This window comes from Cebus imitator, unplaced genomic scaffold (assembly GCF_001604975.1).
Source record: "Cebus imitator isolate Cc_AM_T3 unplaced genomic scaffold, Cebus_imitator-1.0 Scaffold76, whole genome shotgun sequence".
Lineage (NCBI taxonomy): Eukaryota > Metazoa > Chordata > Mammalia > Primates > Cebidae > Cebus > Cebus imitator.
In genome coordinates this window covers 13,009,152-13,029,436 of record NW_016107391.1, presented here as the reverse complement: position 1 = coordinate 13,029,436, position 20,285 = coordinate 13,009,152, and the positions used below count along the sequence as shown (strand labels likewise).

Here is a 20,285-nt window from a genome sequence, read left to right as displayed (position 1 = left end):
GGTCTCGATCTCTTGACCTCGTGATCCACCCGCCTCGGCCTCCCAAAGTGCTGGGATTACAGGCGTGAGCCACCGCGCCCGGCGACAGAGGCACCTTTTAAAAAAATCTCAATAGTAGAACTAGAAATAAAAGTTTAATTAATTTTGAAGTCACATGTATATTTATTGCAGCACTATTCACAATAGCAAAGACTTGGAACCAACACAAATGCCCATCAGTGATAGACTGGATAAGGAAAATATGGCACATACACACCTTAGAATACTATGCAGCCATAAAAAAGAATGATTTCATGTTCTTTGCAGGGATATGGATGAAGCTGGAAAGCATCATTCTCAGCAAACTAACACAGGAACGGAAAACCAAACACTGTGTGTTTTCATTAGTAAGTGTGAGTTGAGCAAGGAGAACACATGGACACAAGGAGGGGAACATCACACAACGGGGCTTGTCGGGGTGTGGGGCTAGGGGAGGAATAGCATTAGGAGAAATACCAAATGTAGATGACAGGGTAATGAATGCAGCAAACCACCATGGCATGTGTATACCTATGTAACAAACCTGCATATTCTGCACCTATATCCCAGATCTTAAAGAATAATAATAATAAAAAGCAGTCACAAGCAGCCCTCATTTGAGTCAATGAATGAGTAACAGATGAAGCACAAACGTGCCAGGAACATTTAGGAAATAGTAGCAATTAAATGTCCAAATGTTTAATGATGGTCATATAGTTTCCAACCACTCCTTTTCTCTCTGTAATCTCATGTTTTATAGTCATTAGTCTTGATGATCCCTGTTTGGGGCACATATATGGCATAAAATTGGCAACTTGCTCACTTTTACTTGTTCCTAGTACACTTTACTTAATATTAAGAATAATCATACTGATTTTGTGGTATGGCTGGTCTTAAAACCCATCCCCATTGTTGAATTTGATGGTATGGCTGGGAACCATGGTTTCAGTAGAGGACACTAATGATTGTATCCCAGAATAGTCTTACTCTTTTAAAATAGTGTTCATTCTCATGCTTATTTCTTGATTTGCCTTTATCTTTTTGTTAAAGCGTCTCGCTCGAACCGGGATCATAGTGACCACAAGTGAGGCTGTTCTGCTTCAGCTGGTAGCTGATAAGGACCATCCAAAATTCAAGGAAATTCAGAATCTAATTAAGGCGAGTGCTCCAGAATCGGGTCTGCTTTCCAAAGTATAGGACATTTGAAGGACTGGTGTGCAATACACTGGTGAAAGACAGTCAGGTGAAGGACTGTAAGCCCACACAAGCTCTTCTTATCTCTACTAGAATTAAAATGTTAAGTCAAAAACGGCTCCTTTTTGCACCTCTTAGTGAAACTTAACCAGCTAGACCATTTGGGTACCAGCATTTAGTTACAAATGTCAAAGGCTTCAGGTGCTGCTTACCTTCCTGTTTTGTTTATGTGCTTTTATTTATTAAAACAATTACAGTGAAGGTGCCTGTTTTGTCTATACTGTGTACTCTGATCGTATCTTTCCGAAGTGCACACTCTTGTGAAGTTTTCTGAAATTGTTCACTTTAAAGAAAACGAAGTACCAATAATGATTTGACTTTTATATTACTGTAAGATGTTATAATGTTAATGTGGATGTAGTGCTTTTACTTTACAGATTGATTGGAATAAGATTATTGTATAGATTTTACACACAGGACTGCGGATCATGTTACCCACTCCCCTCACAATGTCCACTTACTGAGTGAGTTGCATTGATCTATCCATACCAAATAATGCTGAATAATTACATATCTTTCTTGATTATACTGATTTTTTATTTTGGTCACTGTTAACTAATTTTCTGTTAATGTTCTGTCTTTTAACTGTGTCTTTGAAAAAGCTCATTGGATTATCGTTTATTTTAATTTTGTAAACAGATGGGATTGAAGGGTTTGCAATATTACATTATTGGTGAAGGGCTGTTTTAACATTTTTCAAGTATGACTTTAGCTGAATATCTTTACAACCATCTTGAATACATCTTCTGATATCTACAAGATTTAGCAAAAAATAAAGCCTGGGTAGAATATCATTTTAAAGTGTTCATGTTGTGTTCTATGTTTTCTCCACCTACTCTCCAAATATTATAATACAAAAGGTATCAGTAATGATTTAGTAGTATTAATTTTGTGGTCATTGTTACTCTTCAATAAATTTATTTTCATTAAATACTTATTAGAAGGTTTTGAAATGTTTTTCAAATATGTGAAATGTGGAACATTGCTGTCTTTTATATTAAAGTAATTAAAGAAAATGTATTGTGATTGAAATTATTTTGTCCTCCACAAGCTGGCTCTATGAGTATTCTTCCAGGGATTCTAATATTTATTTAAGGTAATAAAATCTTGACATTTATAATCTTTCAATTCATGGGAGTTTTCAAAGAAGGAAAATCCTTTGTAGATAGGGGCAGATGGATTTTACTGAAGGTTGAAAGACCTTCTTCATTCTTTAAGAGCAGATATTTTTATTTTTCCTATTGTCAGTGGTAACAAATAGCAACCTGGTGTGTTTAAATATTTTTTTTTCCAACCATTTGTCTGTCAAAAAAGAAGAATCAAATATTTCTTACCTTTAAAAATAGTTTTTATTAAATTTAACCTAGTGCTTCTCTAATATGAATGCAAATTACTTGAGGATCTTGTTAAAATGCTGATGCTCACTCAGTAGGTCTGCTGTGCAGCTGGAGGTGACATCTCACATTTTAAGAAAGTGAGCAGTTTCCACCAGTGCTGTTCAGAAGGGACCATATTTGAAATAGCAAGAATTTAACTCACAAACAACTGTTTTACTCCACTGCACTCAAACCTTTCAGGGCTCAGTGAAATACCAGCACAGTGAAGCCTTTTCACAGGTGAAACCAATTCTGTAACCCCAGATTAGTTTCTTCTGGCTTCCATAACAACCTATTATACCACAGTGTTGTAAAACAACACAAGTGTATTCTTGCAGTTCTGTAAGTTAGAATTCTGAAATGAGTTACTGGGCTAAGATCAAGATATCAGTAGGGCTGTGTTGTTTTCTGGAGGCTGCAGGGAAGAAGCTGTTTCCTTGCTGCTCTATGCTTCTAGCATTCACCCACATTTTTTGGGGTTTTGTGGTCACATTTCTACCTCTTCTAAGGCAACAAAGGTGTATCTGGTTCTTCTTATGTCACATCTATCTGACTTATTCTTCTGTCTTCTGCTTTCTGACTTAAGAGCTCATGTGATTTAAGGTCAGCTAATCAGAACCTTATTCCATCTGCAAGCTAGGTTTTCTTTTGCTGTTGTACAAAATATTCACAGGTTCCAGGGATTACAACATTAATATCTTTGGTTGCCACTCGTGTAACACATGCACCACCATGGGATTTAGTATTTTATTTCATTTTGTCATTTGTCATATTTCCATCTTGCCTCCTATGATATAAGCTCTCTGAAAGCAGAGATTGTGCATTATATATAGTCATTCTGGAAACATTTTGAAAACCCACTAAATTCTAAACATTGTGCTTTGTGCTGAGGATAAGAAGATGTCCCCAGGAAACTTAAGATGTGGCACAAAATCAGATACAATTCTCAGTCAATGTGAACTGAATTAAATTATACCAAAGTCCGGGAATGTCAATATAATACTAAAGTTCAAAATAATATAATTGTGAATTCTGCCTTCTTTTTTTGTACATCATGCCAAGCAGGTCACCGACAAGGCTTTATTATTACAAGAAAGCCGAATTGATTTTAATACATTAGGCCTTGAAATTGGAAGCATCTGCAACTTTGTAGGATAATGAAATTCTTTCAACTGATGTAAATAGAGAACTTGACTACATAAACAAAAGAGTAGTGCAGTGCCTAGAATTACAAGGTATGGGGCAGGCACAAGAGGATTCACTTAACTGAAATACTAAAACATCTGTAGACACTTACTCTAAAATTAAAATTGATAACTTATTCCAACCAGGAAACGAAATACTCTGTTATATGCATTAAAGTTTCTCTAGGTGGAATATTTTCCCTCTCTAAAAATTGATGTTTGTGTAAATGTGACTTTAGAGCTGGGTGAAACTGTAAAGATCATGGTCTCAAAGGTCCATTTTAGCTCCCAAATTATAAGATGATTTTATTTTACAGACAGCTAGTGAGGCAGAGAGATAAATGACTTCTCCGAAGTTGCACAGCAGGATGAGAACTGAAGTTATCCCTGTCCTATACTTTCTTACATCAAGTGATAATGCTAAGGTTTATTGAAGAAAAGAGAGAAGAACAATAAATATAAACAAAAGAGTATGCATTTTACAGTTTCTGTAACAATAGTTTTGGTTGACAAAGCTAATGGGATGTACTCTTACTGCTAATAACTCCCTGGCTATAACTTTCAGTCTAGTCTGATTTCTTCCTTGATGATTTTCTCTATGGTACATTTCCTAATTTCCTCCATGGAGCATTCTTTCACCATTTAAACTTTGATTTAAACTTTTAAAAATTATTAGGCTACCATAATGAGATTTATCAGTTACCTAGATATAATTTGAACTGGATTTTTTAAATAAGTGGAATTAATTTTTAGAATTCTTACATCATGTTGCTTTCATCTTTTAAGTTGTTCCTAAGTTTTACTTATTGTACCTGAGCAGCAGACTATCTTATCAAGAAAACTTATTTTTGGAAGACAGGCTACTTGAAATACGGTAAGAGAGTACTTCTTAAATATTCTTACACATACACACACGCACATGTGCGCGCGCACACACACACACACAAAACTGTGAGATGATGGATATGTTAATTAACTTTGCTGTGGCAATTATTTTACAATATAACATATATCAAAATAGCATACACCCTAAACATTTGCAGTGTTTGTCAATTAGATCTCAATAATGCTGGGGAAAAAAATCATTGCATTTATATACTTAAAGATTTTGACTTGCAGTATGTAAATAACCTGTTAAATCCTGTTGAAGAGATTATAATCTTGATTTGCTTGCTGTAGCAAACAATTCTGAAATGAACCCTAAGAGTCCCACTGCTGTTAAACACACACCTCCTCCCAATTATGCAATCAAATGCTAATCTAGGTACCTAGGTAACAAGTGTGAAGAGTTTTGCTGAGGTAATTAAGGTCTCAAAGCAGTTCACCTTAAAACTGGGAGACTAGCTTGCTGGGCCTGAGCTAATCAGGCGAGCCTTTAAAAGGGACTGGGCTCTAGCTGGCAAAAGAAATTCTAAGAGTGAGAGGTCTCCAGTAGGAGGGAGAGTCTCCCTTGCTGACTTTGAAGATGTAAGAGACTATATCGCTTTTGCCAGCAAGGAAGCAGGGACCTAAGTTGTACAACCACCATCACTTATTTCAGCAAATAACTTGAAGGAGCTGGAAAAGAGATTCTTCCCTAGGGCCGCCAGATAGAAATGAAGTCTGGCTGACTCGATTTCCGCCTTGTAAGACCCTGAGCAAAGAATTGCCATGTTGTGCCTGTACTTCTGACCTACAGAACCATGAGGTAATGAATTTATGTTTTAAGCTGGTAAACTTGTGGTAATTTGCTACGCAGCAATAAAAAATGAATGCTTTTGTATTTGGCTTTTTAAAAAAAAATCGTAATAATTTTTACTTGGAGAGAGCAGTCTTACCAAACACACGACTTCAGGTGGATATTATAAGGCTCATTTAGTGTTTGTAATAAAATGAACTTTTTTCCCCAATAAAATGAAAGCATTGTTTTTGAAATGAAATAGCCCTTGCTAGAAAACGGGGTTTATTCAGTCATTTCCTTAAAATTTTAATAGCATAACAGGCAAGGGTGTTTGAAGAAAACAAGAGTGTGGAACTGTATTGTAAAAAGAGTTTTCTATCCCTTCCCTTCGCTACCCTACCTCCTTTTCTTTTTCCCTGGAAGAAATTTCTCTAATAGCCTTTTTGTTCTCCTCTGCCACCTGCCTCCATAACTGGATAATATGCTTATAAAAGGCATTATTTAAACTTTTAGGTAATGTCTACTAGTTGTTTCCCCTGGAAGATGAGGATTTTGGCTTACTTAACGTTACATCTTACCTCCACGTTGCTTCTCCCCGTATCGTCATTCATGCAGTATAGTTATATTTTCAGTTGTACTGACTTTCTCTGTTATTTGGCAGAATCTACTTGTCTTTCTTGTCCTGGACATGGACATCTTTGTGGACCGTTAATCTGGCTCCAGCAGATGATAACTGAGATCTCCTAAAGATTCAGGTCCCGAGGCAGGCTCCATGTCACTGGTTTCCTGGCATGGGCTCCCCTCTCCAGCATCCTTAAAGCCCTGGATACAGAGTCAGAAAAATGTCACAGCATAGGTGATAACTGCAGAACAGGAAACAGCAGAAACCTCCTTCCCTAAAGAGAAGGATAATTAGGCCAGGTGTGGTAGCTCATGCCTGCTAATCCCAGTACTTTGGGAAGTTGGGGCGGGTAGATCATCTGAGGTCAGGAGTTCGCCACCAGCTTGACCAACATGGGGAAACCTCGTCTCTACTAAAAATACAAAAATTAACTGGTGTGGTGGCAGGTGTCTGTAATCCCAGCTACTTGGGATGCTGAGAGTCGCTTGAACCCAGGAAGCGTAGGTTGCAGTGAGCTGAGATTGCACCATTGCACACAAAGAGTGAAACTCTGTCTGAAGGAAAAAAAAAAAAAAAAGAATTGGTATCTGAGGTGTGTAAAATCAAATTTTGGTATTAACTGAACTTAACTCTAGCCTTGTGTTTCTACTGATAGTGGAAAACATAGCTAAACATAATGACTTCAAGATTTTTTTCAGTTTCTTTCGGGGTAAAGAGCTGTGTTTCAGAGGTTTATTTGCTGACTGCCTTTGGGCTTTGGCTTCTCTCCGAGTGTCCGGGCTCCACAGATTTCTGGGCAAAGACCCTGTCATACTGCTTGAACTGTGTATTCCCCTGGACTCTCCAGTTTCATATTTTTACAACTCACTCTGCCTTTTCTTAACCACAGAATTTCTCTAGGATCTCTCACCTTTTCTCAGCCTTATTCAAACTTCAGAGCTTGAGAAGATTTGGGATTATCTCCTAAACCATCTTGGAGCTGAGAGGGGAGAAGTGTAAAGAAGGATGCTCTGGGCTCTGTGCCAGGTCATCTCCTCTAAGGGGCTTTAATGAGAATTGAAGTATGAATCAGCTCTGAAGCTTCTGTACATTATCAGGTGTTTTCTCGTGCTCTCTTTCCCCAGTTGTTCATTAGAAACTGTATCAGTCAGGGTTCAACAAGAGAAACAGACCAGTAGGAGATCTATATTAAGGAATTTATTGCAAGGGGCATGTTTATCCAATTTTGATGGCTGTCTAGGCAAGTCTAGATTTGTAGGGCAGGTCATCAGGAAGGGCAGGATAGAACCCTGCGGTAGAAGCTGACGCTACAGTCTGTAGGTGGAACTTCCAGGAAACCTCAGTTCTGTTCTTAAGGAGTCACAGAATTGGTTTCACCTGTGAAAAGGCTTCACTGTGCTGGTATTTTGCTAAGCCCTGAAAGGTTTGGGTGCAGTGAAGGAAAACAGTTGTGAGTGAAATTCTTGTTATTTCAAATATGGTCCTTTCTGAGCAGCATTGGTGAAAACTGCCCACTTTTTTGAAATGCGAGATGTCACCTCAGGCTGCACAACAGACCTGCTGAGTCAGCAGCATTTTAACAAGATCCTCAAATAATTTGCTTCTAACTGACTAAATCAAACCTACCTACCAAGTTTGTCAAGGATAATCGCCATTACTTAAAGGTCATGAACTTCAGTCACATCCACAAAATAGCCTCACAATAACACCTAGACAAGTGTTTGGATAGCTGGGAACTTAGAGCCCTGCCAAGTTGACACATAAAGCTGACCATCAAATGAATTATTATTCAATAGCAATCTCTGCCTGAGAGATTTGAGTAAGATAATGTCTTCATCCATCCAGACTGCAATAACAAAGTACCATGAACTAGGCAGCTTATAAACAACAGAAGTTTATTTCTTGCAGCTCTGAAAGCTGCGAAATCTGAGATCCATGTGCTGGCAGATTGTGTCTGGTGAGGGCTCGAGTTCTGGTTCACAGGGCCTTCTTGCCTTGTCCTCACGTGGTGGAAGGGGGCAAAGCAGCTCTCTAGGGTCTTTATCATAAGGATGCTAATCCCATTCATGAGGATTCTGCCCTCATGATCTAACCACCCCCTAAAGGCCACCCATGTCCTTATACCATCACATTAGTATGTGAATTCAACAGGAATTTGGTTGGGGAAAGGAGGCACAAATATTCAGACTGCAGCATCCATTTTGACAGAAAAACTTGGCTTCTATTCCTGTGTCTAACAAGTCATTTTCCACTGTGTGAATCTCAGCTTGCCGTGACTGTGGTGACTATTGGAGTATGGGGCAGACACCATGCAAGCTCCAAGCCCTGTCTTTTCTGGGCAGACTCCTGGAGCCCTGAGCTACCATGTAAAAAGTTCCAGCTCCCCTGCAGAAGAAACCAGGTCTAGCATCCTCCCAGTTGGTAACATCCCCCTGCATAGTTTTTGTTCCCAAAATAATAACCTTTCTTGTTTACAGTATTTGTTGCCTTCCGATTGTGATAGACATTAGGCCATCTGTCTATCCTCTGCTACCTGCCTGACCAATTCTGTTATCTATTGCTGTGGAATAGATTATTGTGAAACCTAGTAGCCTAAAACAAGAACTTAGAGAACATGATTTTGTGAGTCAGGAGCTGGGTTAGAGCTTTTCTTTCTGATTCTTCTACCCCCCAACATTTTATTGACTTGAGTAACTTGAGCTGTTCAGCTGATAGTTGAGCAGGTCTCGAGGGTCAAAGCTAGGACAGAGCTGGCTTTACTTGTACACCTGATACCTTGGCAGAGACAGCTGGAAGGCTGGGCTCAACTGGGTTTCCCCATCCTCTCCATGTGGTCTCTGGACTTCCCCACATCGTCTCTCCTGCAGTGGAGTTGGATTTTCTTACATAGTATCTCTGTTCCAGGAGACCACAGCGGAAGATGCCGTTCTCTTAAAGAGGAGGTGTGGCACTGGATTGGTGTCATTGCCCCCATGCTCCAGTAATCACAGCAGTCATAGCTAGCCAGACCCAAGGGAAAAGCCGGAGTCCCCAGTCTTTGATGCAAAGTTGTAGCCATCTGTAATTCTCCTTATGGACCTTATCTCTAATACTTTGCTTTCTGTTCACATTATCCAAGGCACATTATCCTTGGATAATGTGAACAGAAATTTTACTGCTCAACTCTAAAAGCCACTTGACTTCAGATTTGTTCATTATTGTTGTAGCTGCTTCCTTGTTATATCATTCCTCCCACTTCAGACAGTAGATGCAAGAAATGAGAGGTCATTTGTCACAGACCCTATAGTTAATACATAGGCACTCATTGTTAATGTATATTGAATACATGTAACTTTAAATTGGGCTTCTGGAAAATTCATATTGTGCTTTTAAAATAGCCTGTTTGGCAGCCTCAACTAAAAATATGGAATGCTTTATGAATTAAAATGTTGAAATGTATTTTTGCAAAAAATGAACACTCTAGGAAGAAGACATGAAACATGAATGAATAGTTCAAGAATAAATTATTAGTCACCCCCTCGAATTTTAGCATGTCTTTGGTGCTTTTGTTGGTATGCCAATAAGTAAGTGCTTTATCCTTTGGAGAACTTAGCCAAACTTATATGTGTCTTGCATAACTGTGTCTTAGGATGTCAATATTGGATTCAGCAATTTATTTCTGCAGGTAGACAGCATGGTTTACATAAAACATTGCATACACACATGTATACAGTCATTTCACCTAGTGACAGGGATGCATTCTGAAAAATGAATCATTATCTACAGCTAGTGCTCGACTACGACCATGATTGGGACCAGCAGACCGGTCGTAACATGATATGGTCGTAAGTTGAGTAGGCTATAGGTACAGTTGAAATGGTGCACGCGGAGATGGTAGTGCTGCCGGAAGCTGTTCCGCACTGTCGTATGCCCAACTGGGCAACGTTTGCGCTGCCAGACGCGGAGCAGTCGTGGCTAGCGATTGTGGTCTTAAAGTCAAATGGTCGTAAGTTGCATAGGTCGTAAGTCGATCAATACCTGTAATCTCATTCTTGGCTATTGCGCTAACATTACAGTGTGTACTTACACAAAACAAGATAGTATGGCCTACTGCACACCTAGCCCATGTTATGGCTTCTAGGCAACAAACCTGTATGCATATTACTATACTGAATGCTGTGGACAAATGTAACACATGTTAAATATTTAAAAATCTAAACATGTAAACATAGAAAAGGCACAGTAAAAATATGGTAAAAGATAAAAATGGTACACCTGTATAGAGGAGCCCCATTATGATCTTATGGGACCACCATCATATATGTGGTATATTGTTGGCTGAAATGTCATCATGCAGTGCATGACTATATATACACACACATGCATATACCTTTTCAAATTTAAAAAATGGTTAGGGTTGCTGAAGGGTGTTGACAGAGAACACAGGAAAAATGCAGAGTTGCAGCCCATCAACTGCAAATAGTACTCTTCTCATTCTTCCTCGTTCATAATTTAGGAATGGGTCTTTGCTATTTCTTTCTTTCTTTTTATTTTTTTTGAGATGGAGTCTTGCTCCATTGCCCAGGCTGGAGTGCAGTGGCATGATCTTGGCTCACTGTAACTTCTACCTTTCCGGTTTCAAGTGATTCTTGTGCCTCACCTCAGTCTTCCAAATAGCTGGGATTACAGGCATCTGCCAACATGCCCAGTTAATTTTTTTATTTTTGGTAGAGTTGGGGTTTCGCCATGTTGGCCAGGCTGGTCTCAAACTCCTGATCTCAGGTAATCTGCCCGCCTTGGCCTCCCAAAGTGCTGGGATTACAGGCATGAGTCGCCATGCCTGGCCACTACTTCAATGTACGTAAGCACTCTCAGGCAGTGGTCTCAAGATGTGCTACCTATTTGAATTGGCTGAAGAGCTTTTAAAAATCCCAAACCCAGGTCATGTTCCCTACCAATGAAATCAGAATCTCCATAGGAGACTGTCCTCCTCCAGAGGACCTAGGTGTTGTTGGTCTATTTTTAAAACTCCCCAGGTGATTCCAGTGTGAAGTCAAGTTTGAAAAGCAGTGCTCTCAGATCTTGCTACTCAGTGTGCACCTCAGAATGACACCAGCACCATCACACCCATAGCAATTGCAGAATCTTAAACCCAATTTCAGTACTACTGAGAAAGGACCTGTAAAACAAAATTCCCAGGTGGTTCCTATGCAGGTTAATGTGTAAGAAGTATTGCCTAATAATTATCAAATGACTGATGGAACCTCACTTTTAAGCCTTTGGACAGTGATTCTAATCATGGCTATATATTAAAATCACCAGAAAGTTTAAATGTACCCATTACAGGATCTACCTAAGGAAATTCTGATTTAATTGATAGATGGTAAGTACTGGATGTTAATGTTTTTAAAAATTGTTCCAACATAAGTCTAATCTGCCACCAGAGTTGAAAACAACTAATTGCCTTAGTTCAGTTTTTCTCATTTTGCAGTAATATGACCTTGTCATCACCCAATAAACCTCTTTACTGTATAGTCATCTGATAATATTCGAAAAAGTCACTGGGAGAGTTGTACCTGCTACCAAAACTCTGGTAGCTCTTATAGCTGGCTGTGAATGTTTTCTGATTATTTATTCTAATGAAGTCTTCAGGTAGCACTCTTGAAGCCGGAGTTAAGAGGTTTTTCTGCCCTAGTTTTAAAATAGGTAGCCCATTTCTCTGTGGTTTTTAAGCCATCTGCACAACAAAATCATCTAGGGACCGTTTCAGAAAACAAAGCTGCCAGGATGCATCCACATGTGCTGTACTTTCACAGAGCCCAAGAGATCATTGTGATGGGATGAAGGGCAAAAATCACTGCTCCAGTCCCTTATGAGACAGGCCCATAATGAACTGCAGGAATGGCTAAATCAACGAGGTATCTTACCAGAGGGACCTTAGAGAACACCAGCAATAAATTAAATATTGACTTACTCCTATGAACTTCAATTTCTTCACCTGTTAAAAAAATGGGGATAATACCTCTTGTGTTATTCTTTGTGAGAAAAATTCATACAACGTTTATAAAATACTTAGCACAGTGTCAATTCCGCAATACTTAAAGCCTAACCTAACAGGGCAGGTTTTTTCCTGATAGAAAAAAAATCTTTTTAAGTGGTATAAATTAAGGATCTTGGCTCTTCTGCCTCCAACTTCTACGTAATTATAGCAGTTTTGTTATTTTTTTAATGTTGCATGCCCTTCAATCATAAAACAGAAAAGTAAGTACTTTTCCTGTGAAGATGACATGGCTTACAATAAAAAACCAGAAGTATCTAATCTCTAATAAGCCAAATGATCCTAGTTATGATGAAAACTAATGTGTTTTTTTTTTCCTCCGCAGAAAACTAAGCAATTCAATTTATTCAGCTATGTGGGGCATGCTGGAAAGCTAATTATATGGATGAGCCTGTAATCATATGTATCTTGAAGTTCATTCTAAGGTTCTTTGGCCAAAGTAGCCAGCAAGTCACACCTGTTACTCAAATTTAACAGGTTCACTTATTTGTGTGTAGAAGTAAAGAAAAGCTAACATCTCCAAAGGGCACTTTGGAATAAACAATTAAAGCTTATTTAGCGTGGTCAACATGTTTCATTGCTCTGGCTGCCCAAAAAGATCCATATCTGGATTCAAGTACACCTGTATCCAGAGGCACTCTTATGCATAGAACACCTATGCCAAAAGTTCTATGGTGGCCTTTCTGGGCCAGCCATGGGAATACGGCTCTCAACACTGCTTTATCCACAACAGCTTAACATTTATGTTTATTATTTATCTTTTACCTAAATCATCACTTGTAGAAAAATAAAGTCTCCACCTTTATGGAACTTATGTTCTGGTGATCTATCAGCTCTCCTTTTACAAAACTGTCTCAGATAACCTAGAAACCATTTGAAGAAAATGAAAATACTAGATCTCTACTCTGAGATATTTTCAACAGTCTATTTGAAATCTGTTTTAATAATAGATTTGTAGGAATTTTTCCCCTGGTTTTTAAATTCTCTTGTTTGTAGGAAGGCATATATCTTTTATGTTTCTTGTAATACACCTTAGATGGTGAGATACGTTGAGAGATTGTGACTATTTAATTAGAAATCTAAGGGTTTTCCAGCAAATGTAACCTTAGAAGTTATATCATCCAATTTCCTTCATAGATGAGATGCTGAGATACAGAATTAAGCTCTCAGCCAGTGATCTGTTCATTTGACTTTAGTGTCTTACCAGTCTCCATCAAAGCCTTTCAAATTTCCCATAGCTTTGAGGCTGTATTGTTAATTTGGGAGAATGTGATATTTTTCTATGCCTGGCTTATTTCATTTAACATAATTGTCTTTAGGTTCACGCATATTTTCCCCAATGACAGGATTTTCTTCTTCTGAGGCTAAATAGCATTCTATTGTGTATATGTACCACAGTTTCTTTATCCACTTATCCATTGATGGACACTTAAGTTGATTTCAGATCTTGGCTATTGCGAATGATGTTGAAATGATCATGAGAGTGGAGATACCTTTTCCCCATGCTATTCCATTTCCTTTGAATATATACCCAAGAGTAGAATTGCTGTTTCATAAAGTAGCTCTATTTTTAATTTTTTGAGTAACCTCCATTCTGTTTCCCATAATGCTTTACTAATTTACATTCTAAAGTATAGTGTGCAAGGATTCTCTCTTTACATCTTCAACACTTTTGTCTTTTTAATAAACAGACATTTTAGCAGGTATGAGGTAACATCTAATTGCGGCTTTAATTTGCATTTCCCTGATTAGTGATGCTGAGCATATTATAAATATATCTGTTGGCTACTAGTATATCTTTTTTCGAGAAACAGCACTTCAGGTCCTTTGCCTGTTTTTTTGCTTGGGTTTTCTTGCTACTGAGTTGTTTGAATTCTTTATGTATTTTGGATATTAACTCATAATTAGATGTATGCTTTACAAATACATTTTCCCATTCTGTAGGATGTCTCTTTACTCAGTTGTTTCCTAGGCAATACAGAAGCTTTTCAGTTTGATGCAATACCATTTGTCTATTTTTGCCTTTCTTGCCCTTGTTTTTGGGGTCACATTCTGAAAGTCATTACCCAGACCAATGTCATAGAAATCTGTTTTCTCCTGGTTGTTTACAGTTTCAGGCCTCATGTTTAAGTCTTTCATCTATTTTGAGTGGATTTTTTTTATAGGGTGTGAGCTGCTGGGAACAATTTTATTTTTCTGCATGTGGATATCCAGTTTTCCTAGCATCATGTATTGAAGAGGTTGTTCTTTCTCCTTTATCTTGTATTGGACCTGCAAGGAGGGGTCAATTTCTTTCTTAAAAAAATAAAAATTCAGTTGCATTCTCATGATAGCTGGGTTTTTTGTTTTGTTTTGTTTTGTGTTTGTTTTTTTCTGAGAAAGAATCTCACTCTGTTGCCCAGGCTGGAGAGCAGTGGTGTGATCTTGGCTCACTGCAATGTCCACCTCCCAGGCTCAAGCGATTCTCCCACAACATCGTCCTGAGTAGCTGAGATTACAGGCGTGTACCACCATGCCTGGCTAGCTTCTGTATTTTTTGTTGGTATGGAGTTTAGCCATGTTGGCTAGGCTGGTCTCAAACTGCTGACCCCAAGTGATCTGCTCGCTTCAGCCTCCAGAAGTGCTGGGGTTACAGGTCTGGGCCACTACAACTGGCCATGATAGCTGAGTTTACTGTCAATTCTAAAATGAGGACAGATAACAGTGAGCTGGTAAGTTCAGGGAAATATTAAATACAAACATATCTAGAGCCTCTAAATATAGGATTTGTATTTTTTCAAGGTACCACATTCAGAGTTCTCTCTTAGGAGCAGAGTATTGTATCAGCTTTGGATACTTAATTAACAAAGTCAACTGGGCTTAGATTTAAAGTTCATTTACAGTGGCAGAAGGATAGAAATAGATTATTAATCAACAAGGAAGATTTGGAAAATGTCACTGAGACCAGAAAATGAACGATTATTTTCTAAGCTTATCCAATCTTAAGGAAGGGAAGAATGCAGTAAGATATTAGATATTTAAAGGCCACACTAAAAGATTATTCAAAATGTTCATGTTTATTACTCATATTTCTTTCATTAAATGTATTAACCCACTAAATCAATTATATTAATGATACATTTATCATAATTTTGAAGTTATAGCATAACTTCCTTCATGATTTAATATTGCAAGTTCACCTCATGTTTGCCAAAATCAAGATAGCTTCAAATTGAACTCTAATTTAAAATAATTAGATTTTAATTTAAATTAAAATAATCTTCCATACATGATATGTAAATAGGTAAGGTTATTTCAGAGGTTAAAAAAAAGTCACATAAGAAAACACTAAGAAGTATGGACACAAAATAATTAAAATCCTATACTGTACATAAAGTCTGTAATTTTAAAAGGCAAATATCATCTAGGGAAAATTCTGTAACATTTAATTTAAAAGAGCATATTCCTGTTTACTGACAGACTTGTAACCAATTTTAAAAGTGGCATCTTTTTTCCATCAAATTATGGGGACATAGAAAATTACTAGATGTTTACCAAAAGAATGCAAATGATAATAGCATCAAAAAAATGTTATTCATCAAAAAATGTAAATAAAATAGAAAACTGCCACTGTTCACAATACTTGGATAAGCAAGCAAACCTAAAGGTAGTCTGATACAGTATTGTGGCATATAAATTGGTATGAGCTTTCCAGAAAACTGTTGGTAATTAAAAAAAAAATTCATGTTCTTTAAATTCTAGGGAATGAAATATCAAGAAATACTCATATAAACAGATGTTTGTTTATGATGGAGAGACTGGTTGAATGTAAATGTTTTAAAGGAAATTTGCCAAAATATCACTATTGATTATAGATTTTTCAATCACATTAAACAATTATTTATTGAATGGCCAAACTGTGGGCCAGGAACTAGTCAAATATTGAGGATACAGCAGTGCTTGAGATGATTCCTGCCTTACAGAGCTTACATTCTAGTTGGAGCTGAAATTTAGTCTATTTTATTCCATATGCTTTTTGCTGTTTTCCAAATTTCTCCAGTGAGTAAACTTTCTTGCATTACCAGAAATGCAGGTTACTTAATTCTAATAAAAAGATAAACATTTGGTCTGTCTAAATAGCTATCATGTCAGACTGAAATGTTTTGAAATAAACTGTTCTCTGCTGTGTTGCTTTAGTGTTTTGACATTTTATTGAATTGGACCACAAAGGCCCTAGCTGTATACAAAATTATGACTGAATATTTTTCTAACTACCAGCATTATCTTGTCTAGCAAATAGATTTTCTAAAAGAAAATAATCTTTTCATTTTTTTTTTTTTCTGACAATGAAGCATTTTGAGAATGAGAAAACACACAGAAAGTTTCTGGAGAAATTTATTTTCCTCATCGCCGATGCCCCGGGATCATAAAAAAAAAATCCTGAGTTTTACCTGAGATTTATAATATCTTCAATACATGCTACATCTGAAAGTAGGGGTAGTAGGTAGGAAGAATTGGGGTTATTCAGGGACACATGACACGCTGTTGCATAATTACCTGTTAAACCTGAGTGGAATTTCTTATTCTCGTGTATATCAGAATCACCTAGAAAGCTTAATTTTAAAAAGAAGATTTTCATGATTCTGCATAAGAAATTGTGATTTGGGAGGTCTGTGGCTAATCCAAACCTGTATACTTTTATCAAGCTGATTCTGATGACATTGGACACATTAGAGAACACTGAGAATAAATACCTTTGGGTCTTGAAGCATATTTCCCAGTAAGCTTCAAGATGTCAAATTATCATTTTGAAACTAATCTCCAAAGAAACATTTCCCTTGAGTCTAGCATTCTGAGGCATATCACATTTCTGCAGTGGATTTCTAAGTCCTCTGCACAATTATACAGAGCCTTTCTTGAAGGTCCACTTGGGGAGCATTGGCTATATTTCTGGGCTCTCCTTTTCTAAGTCTAATACATTGAGACTGGAAATGATGAGGTCACCTCTAGCAGTTGTTTTCTTTGAGAGTTTTCCTATTTATTCTTTGTTTCTCCAACTTGAGCATTCTATGCTCAAGGGGAGAATTCTTTCAGGCTATTTGATTTCCAAACACTTCTATTTGACAAATACTAACCTGAGGGACTGAAAGGCTCCAACTGGAAGTATCACTGCATAAACAAACAAATGACTTTTGGCTTTTCAGTTAGCAAAACATATTTTCCTTGCATTCAGCATCAAAATGAAAAGACAAAAATTAAAAACTCTCAGCATTTTGGGACACCCTAAAGTAATACAAATCCCTGTGGATCCTGAGTTGTCAGGTTAAAGTCCATTTTAAATCCACTTCAGCGATACTTCAAGTATGTTCATGACCTAACCTTAGATACAATTATGAAAATGTCAACTCTCACCCTGCTTCCTGATTCTATTCTATCTAATAAAGTGTCCACTTCTATTTTTCTTTGGCACCAGGTCCTATGGATGTTCTTTCTGCTTGCTAACTGCTTTTAAATCTGCCTTTCTTAGGTGCTAACAACAACTTAGAAATAGATGTTTTGCTTTTTCCTGGGAGTTGTACATTTTGCAGATGAAATGTTTTGTTCTATTCAAAAGGAAAGTCAGATATTAGCATGAATTCAGGAAACATTCTGAGGATTGAGGGGTTTCCTCTGAACGCAAGCTCCCTGAAGCTATTCTTTTTCCTGTGTAATCAATCCTCACTTAGTATTCTTTAATATTTTGATAATATGGCAATCATAAAAAATGCGCATAATAGACAAGAAAATCTGTCTTTAAATACATTTATTTTTATTTTCCCCTTATGGTTTCTTAAACACACAAATAGGAATTTATATGAATAGCTAAAGAGTGTACATATTTCTATATTTTTTACAAATAGCTATAAAATTGAGATTACTTTCAAGTAATTTTTGCTGTGGACTATTTAAATTATTGTGTGAGAATTATGCTTGTTATATCATGGAGACATAAGACAGTGGAGGAGGCATGTGTCATGTTAAAAAAAAAAAAATGAACTAGCATAAAACAAGAAAATGGCCGCACTAGCTAATGACACCAGAGACTTGGTTTGTAATCTCAGACATTGGTGCACTGAAATATACTTTGTGATTTTATTCCTCAAATAATTTGCTTTTGTTTTATTTTGAAAGTTTTAATTGATGAGAGATCGATAGCAGAGATAAGCCACTCTTAACATGTTGTTAATATAAATGTTTTAAATTCCAAGTTTAACCTATTGCCTGACGTGTAGTAAATCCTCAATAGGTATTTGTTGATTGGCTTAGGAAGCATTAGGCATCTTCGAGCTATAGAAGAGGGCCAGGTGGAGAGTGAACTGGATAAAGTCCTGCTCCTATGTGAGAGCAGGACAGTCTTTTCACGCAGACTCACTGAACCATACATTTGCCCAGCTTGCAGTTATTGAGTCACAAAATTTCATAGTTGATAGAGAAATCACATATTATCTAACATAGCCCTCTTTTTTACAGATGAGGGATGTGAGGCCCAGAGGGGCCAGGTAATTTGCTCTAAGTAATTAGAGGTAAAATTTTGCCACAAATCCTCATCCCATCTTTTCATTGTATGGTTTTGCTATTGCCCTTATATTTATATAATGTGCAACACAATTCTAATACTTCTAAGCTCATGTTGTATTGCCTCAATAACTATGTCTGGGTGGAATTTAATAACGCCCCCATTTGACCCATGTGAAAACTGAGGAAATTAGACTCATTCAAAGACCTATGCTTTGTAGGACTAGAAGCACACTTCTTTCTTCTTTATGATATTCCCTCTTGTTGAGTGAACAATGCTTGTAAGACTGTCACCTGAACTGTTGTGAAGGTTGCCATATTTGGAAATGTTTAGATTTCCTGCAAATATGGTTTGTCCTCACCAAAATTCATGCTGATGTTTAATTGTCTGTATGGCAGGTTTAGGAGGTGAGGCCTAGTGGGAGGTATTTGGGTCATGGGGGCAGCTCCTTCGCAGATGGATTGGTGCCATCTGGTGGGAGTGAGTGAGTTCTTACTCTCACTGGAGTGGATTAGTTTTCAAAACAGCAATGATTACTATAAAGTAAGGTTGATGCTTGTGTTGAGAGTCACGTGTGCCCACCTACTCACCTTTCTACTTCTCCATGTCTTGACATAGCACATTACCCTTACCAGAAGCCAAGAAGATGCTAATGCCATGCTCTTGGCCTTTCTGTCCATCAGAATTATGAGCAAAATAAACCTCTTTCCATCATAAATTACCCCACCCAAATATTCAGTTACAGTAACAGAAAGTACTCTAAGATGTTTCCCTTGTAATCTTTTGGAAAATAATATGCACTTTAATCTGATTCTGAAACTTAGACAATTCTTCACAAAATTAGAAAAAAGTATTTTAAAATTTGTGTGGAACCAAAAAAGAGCCCATATAACCAAGACAATCCTAAGCAAAAAAACAAAGCTGGATGCATCATGCTACCCAACTTCAAACTATACTACAAGACTACAGTAACCAAAACAGCATGGGAGTGATACAAAAACAGACATATAGACCAATAGTACAGAATAGAGAACTCAGAAATAAGATAGCACTTTTATGATCATCTGATCTTTGACAAACCTGACAAAACCAAGCAATGGGGAAAGGATTCCCTATTTAATAAATGGCATTGAGAGAACTAGTTAGCCATATGCAGAAGATTGAAACTGGACCACTTTCTTACACATGTACAAAAATTAAGATAAATTAAATACTTAAATATAAAACCCAAAACTATAATCCTAGAAGAAAATCTAGGTAATACCATATAGGACAGAGGTATGGGCAAAGATTTCATAACAAAAATGCCAAAAGCAATTATAATAAAAGCAAAAATTGACAAAGGTGATCTAATTAAACTAAAGAGATTCAGCACAGCAAAAATATCACTTGTATCATCAGAGTGAACAGACAACCTAGAGAATGGGAGAAAAATTTTGTACTCTATCCATCTGACAAAGGTCTAATATCCAGTATCTACAAGGAACTTAAACAAATTTACAAGTAAAAAAACAGCTCCAGTAAAAAGTGGGCAAAGGACATGAACAGACACTTATCCAAAGAAGATATTTATACAGCCAAGAAATATATATATATATA

The 20,285-nt window shown here is 37.2% G+C and overlaps 1 protein-coding gene across 2 annotated transcripts in view; it reads left to right on the top strand.

Annotated features, from left to right (window-relative positions):
- The window catches only part of ISOC1 (isochorismatase domain containing 1), a 31,913-nt gene extending 18,261 nt beyond the window's left edge, over positions 1-13,652 (top strand). The window contains exons 5-6 of one of the 2 annotated variants that reach the window (XR_001826443.2): positions 1,069-1,859; positions 13,641-13,652. Coding sequence is in view for 1 of the 2 variants with exons in the window: in XM_017532491.2 (XP_017387980.1) it covers positions 1,069-1,215 (147 nt within the window). In the remaining variant the exon portion in view is untranslated. Of the gene's footprint in view, positions 1-1,068; positions 2,289-13,640 lie in introns of those variants that run through there. The other variant, XM_017532491.2, reaches the window with a different exon arrangement.
- Positions 13,653-20,285: the final 6,633 nt, after the last annotated feature.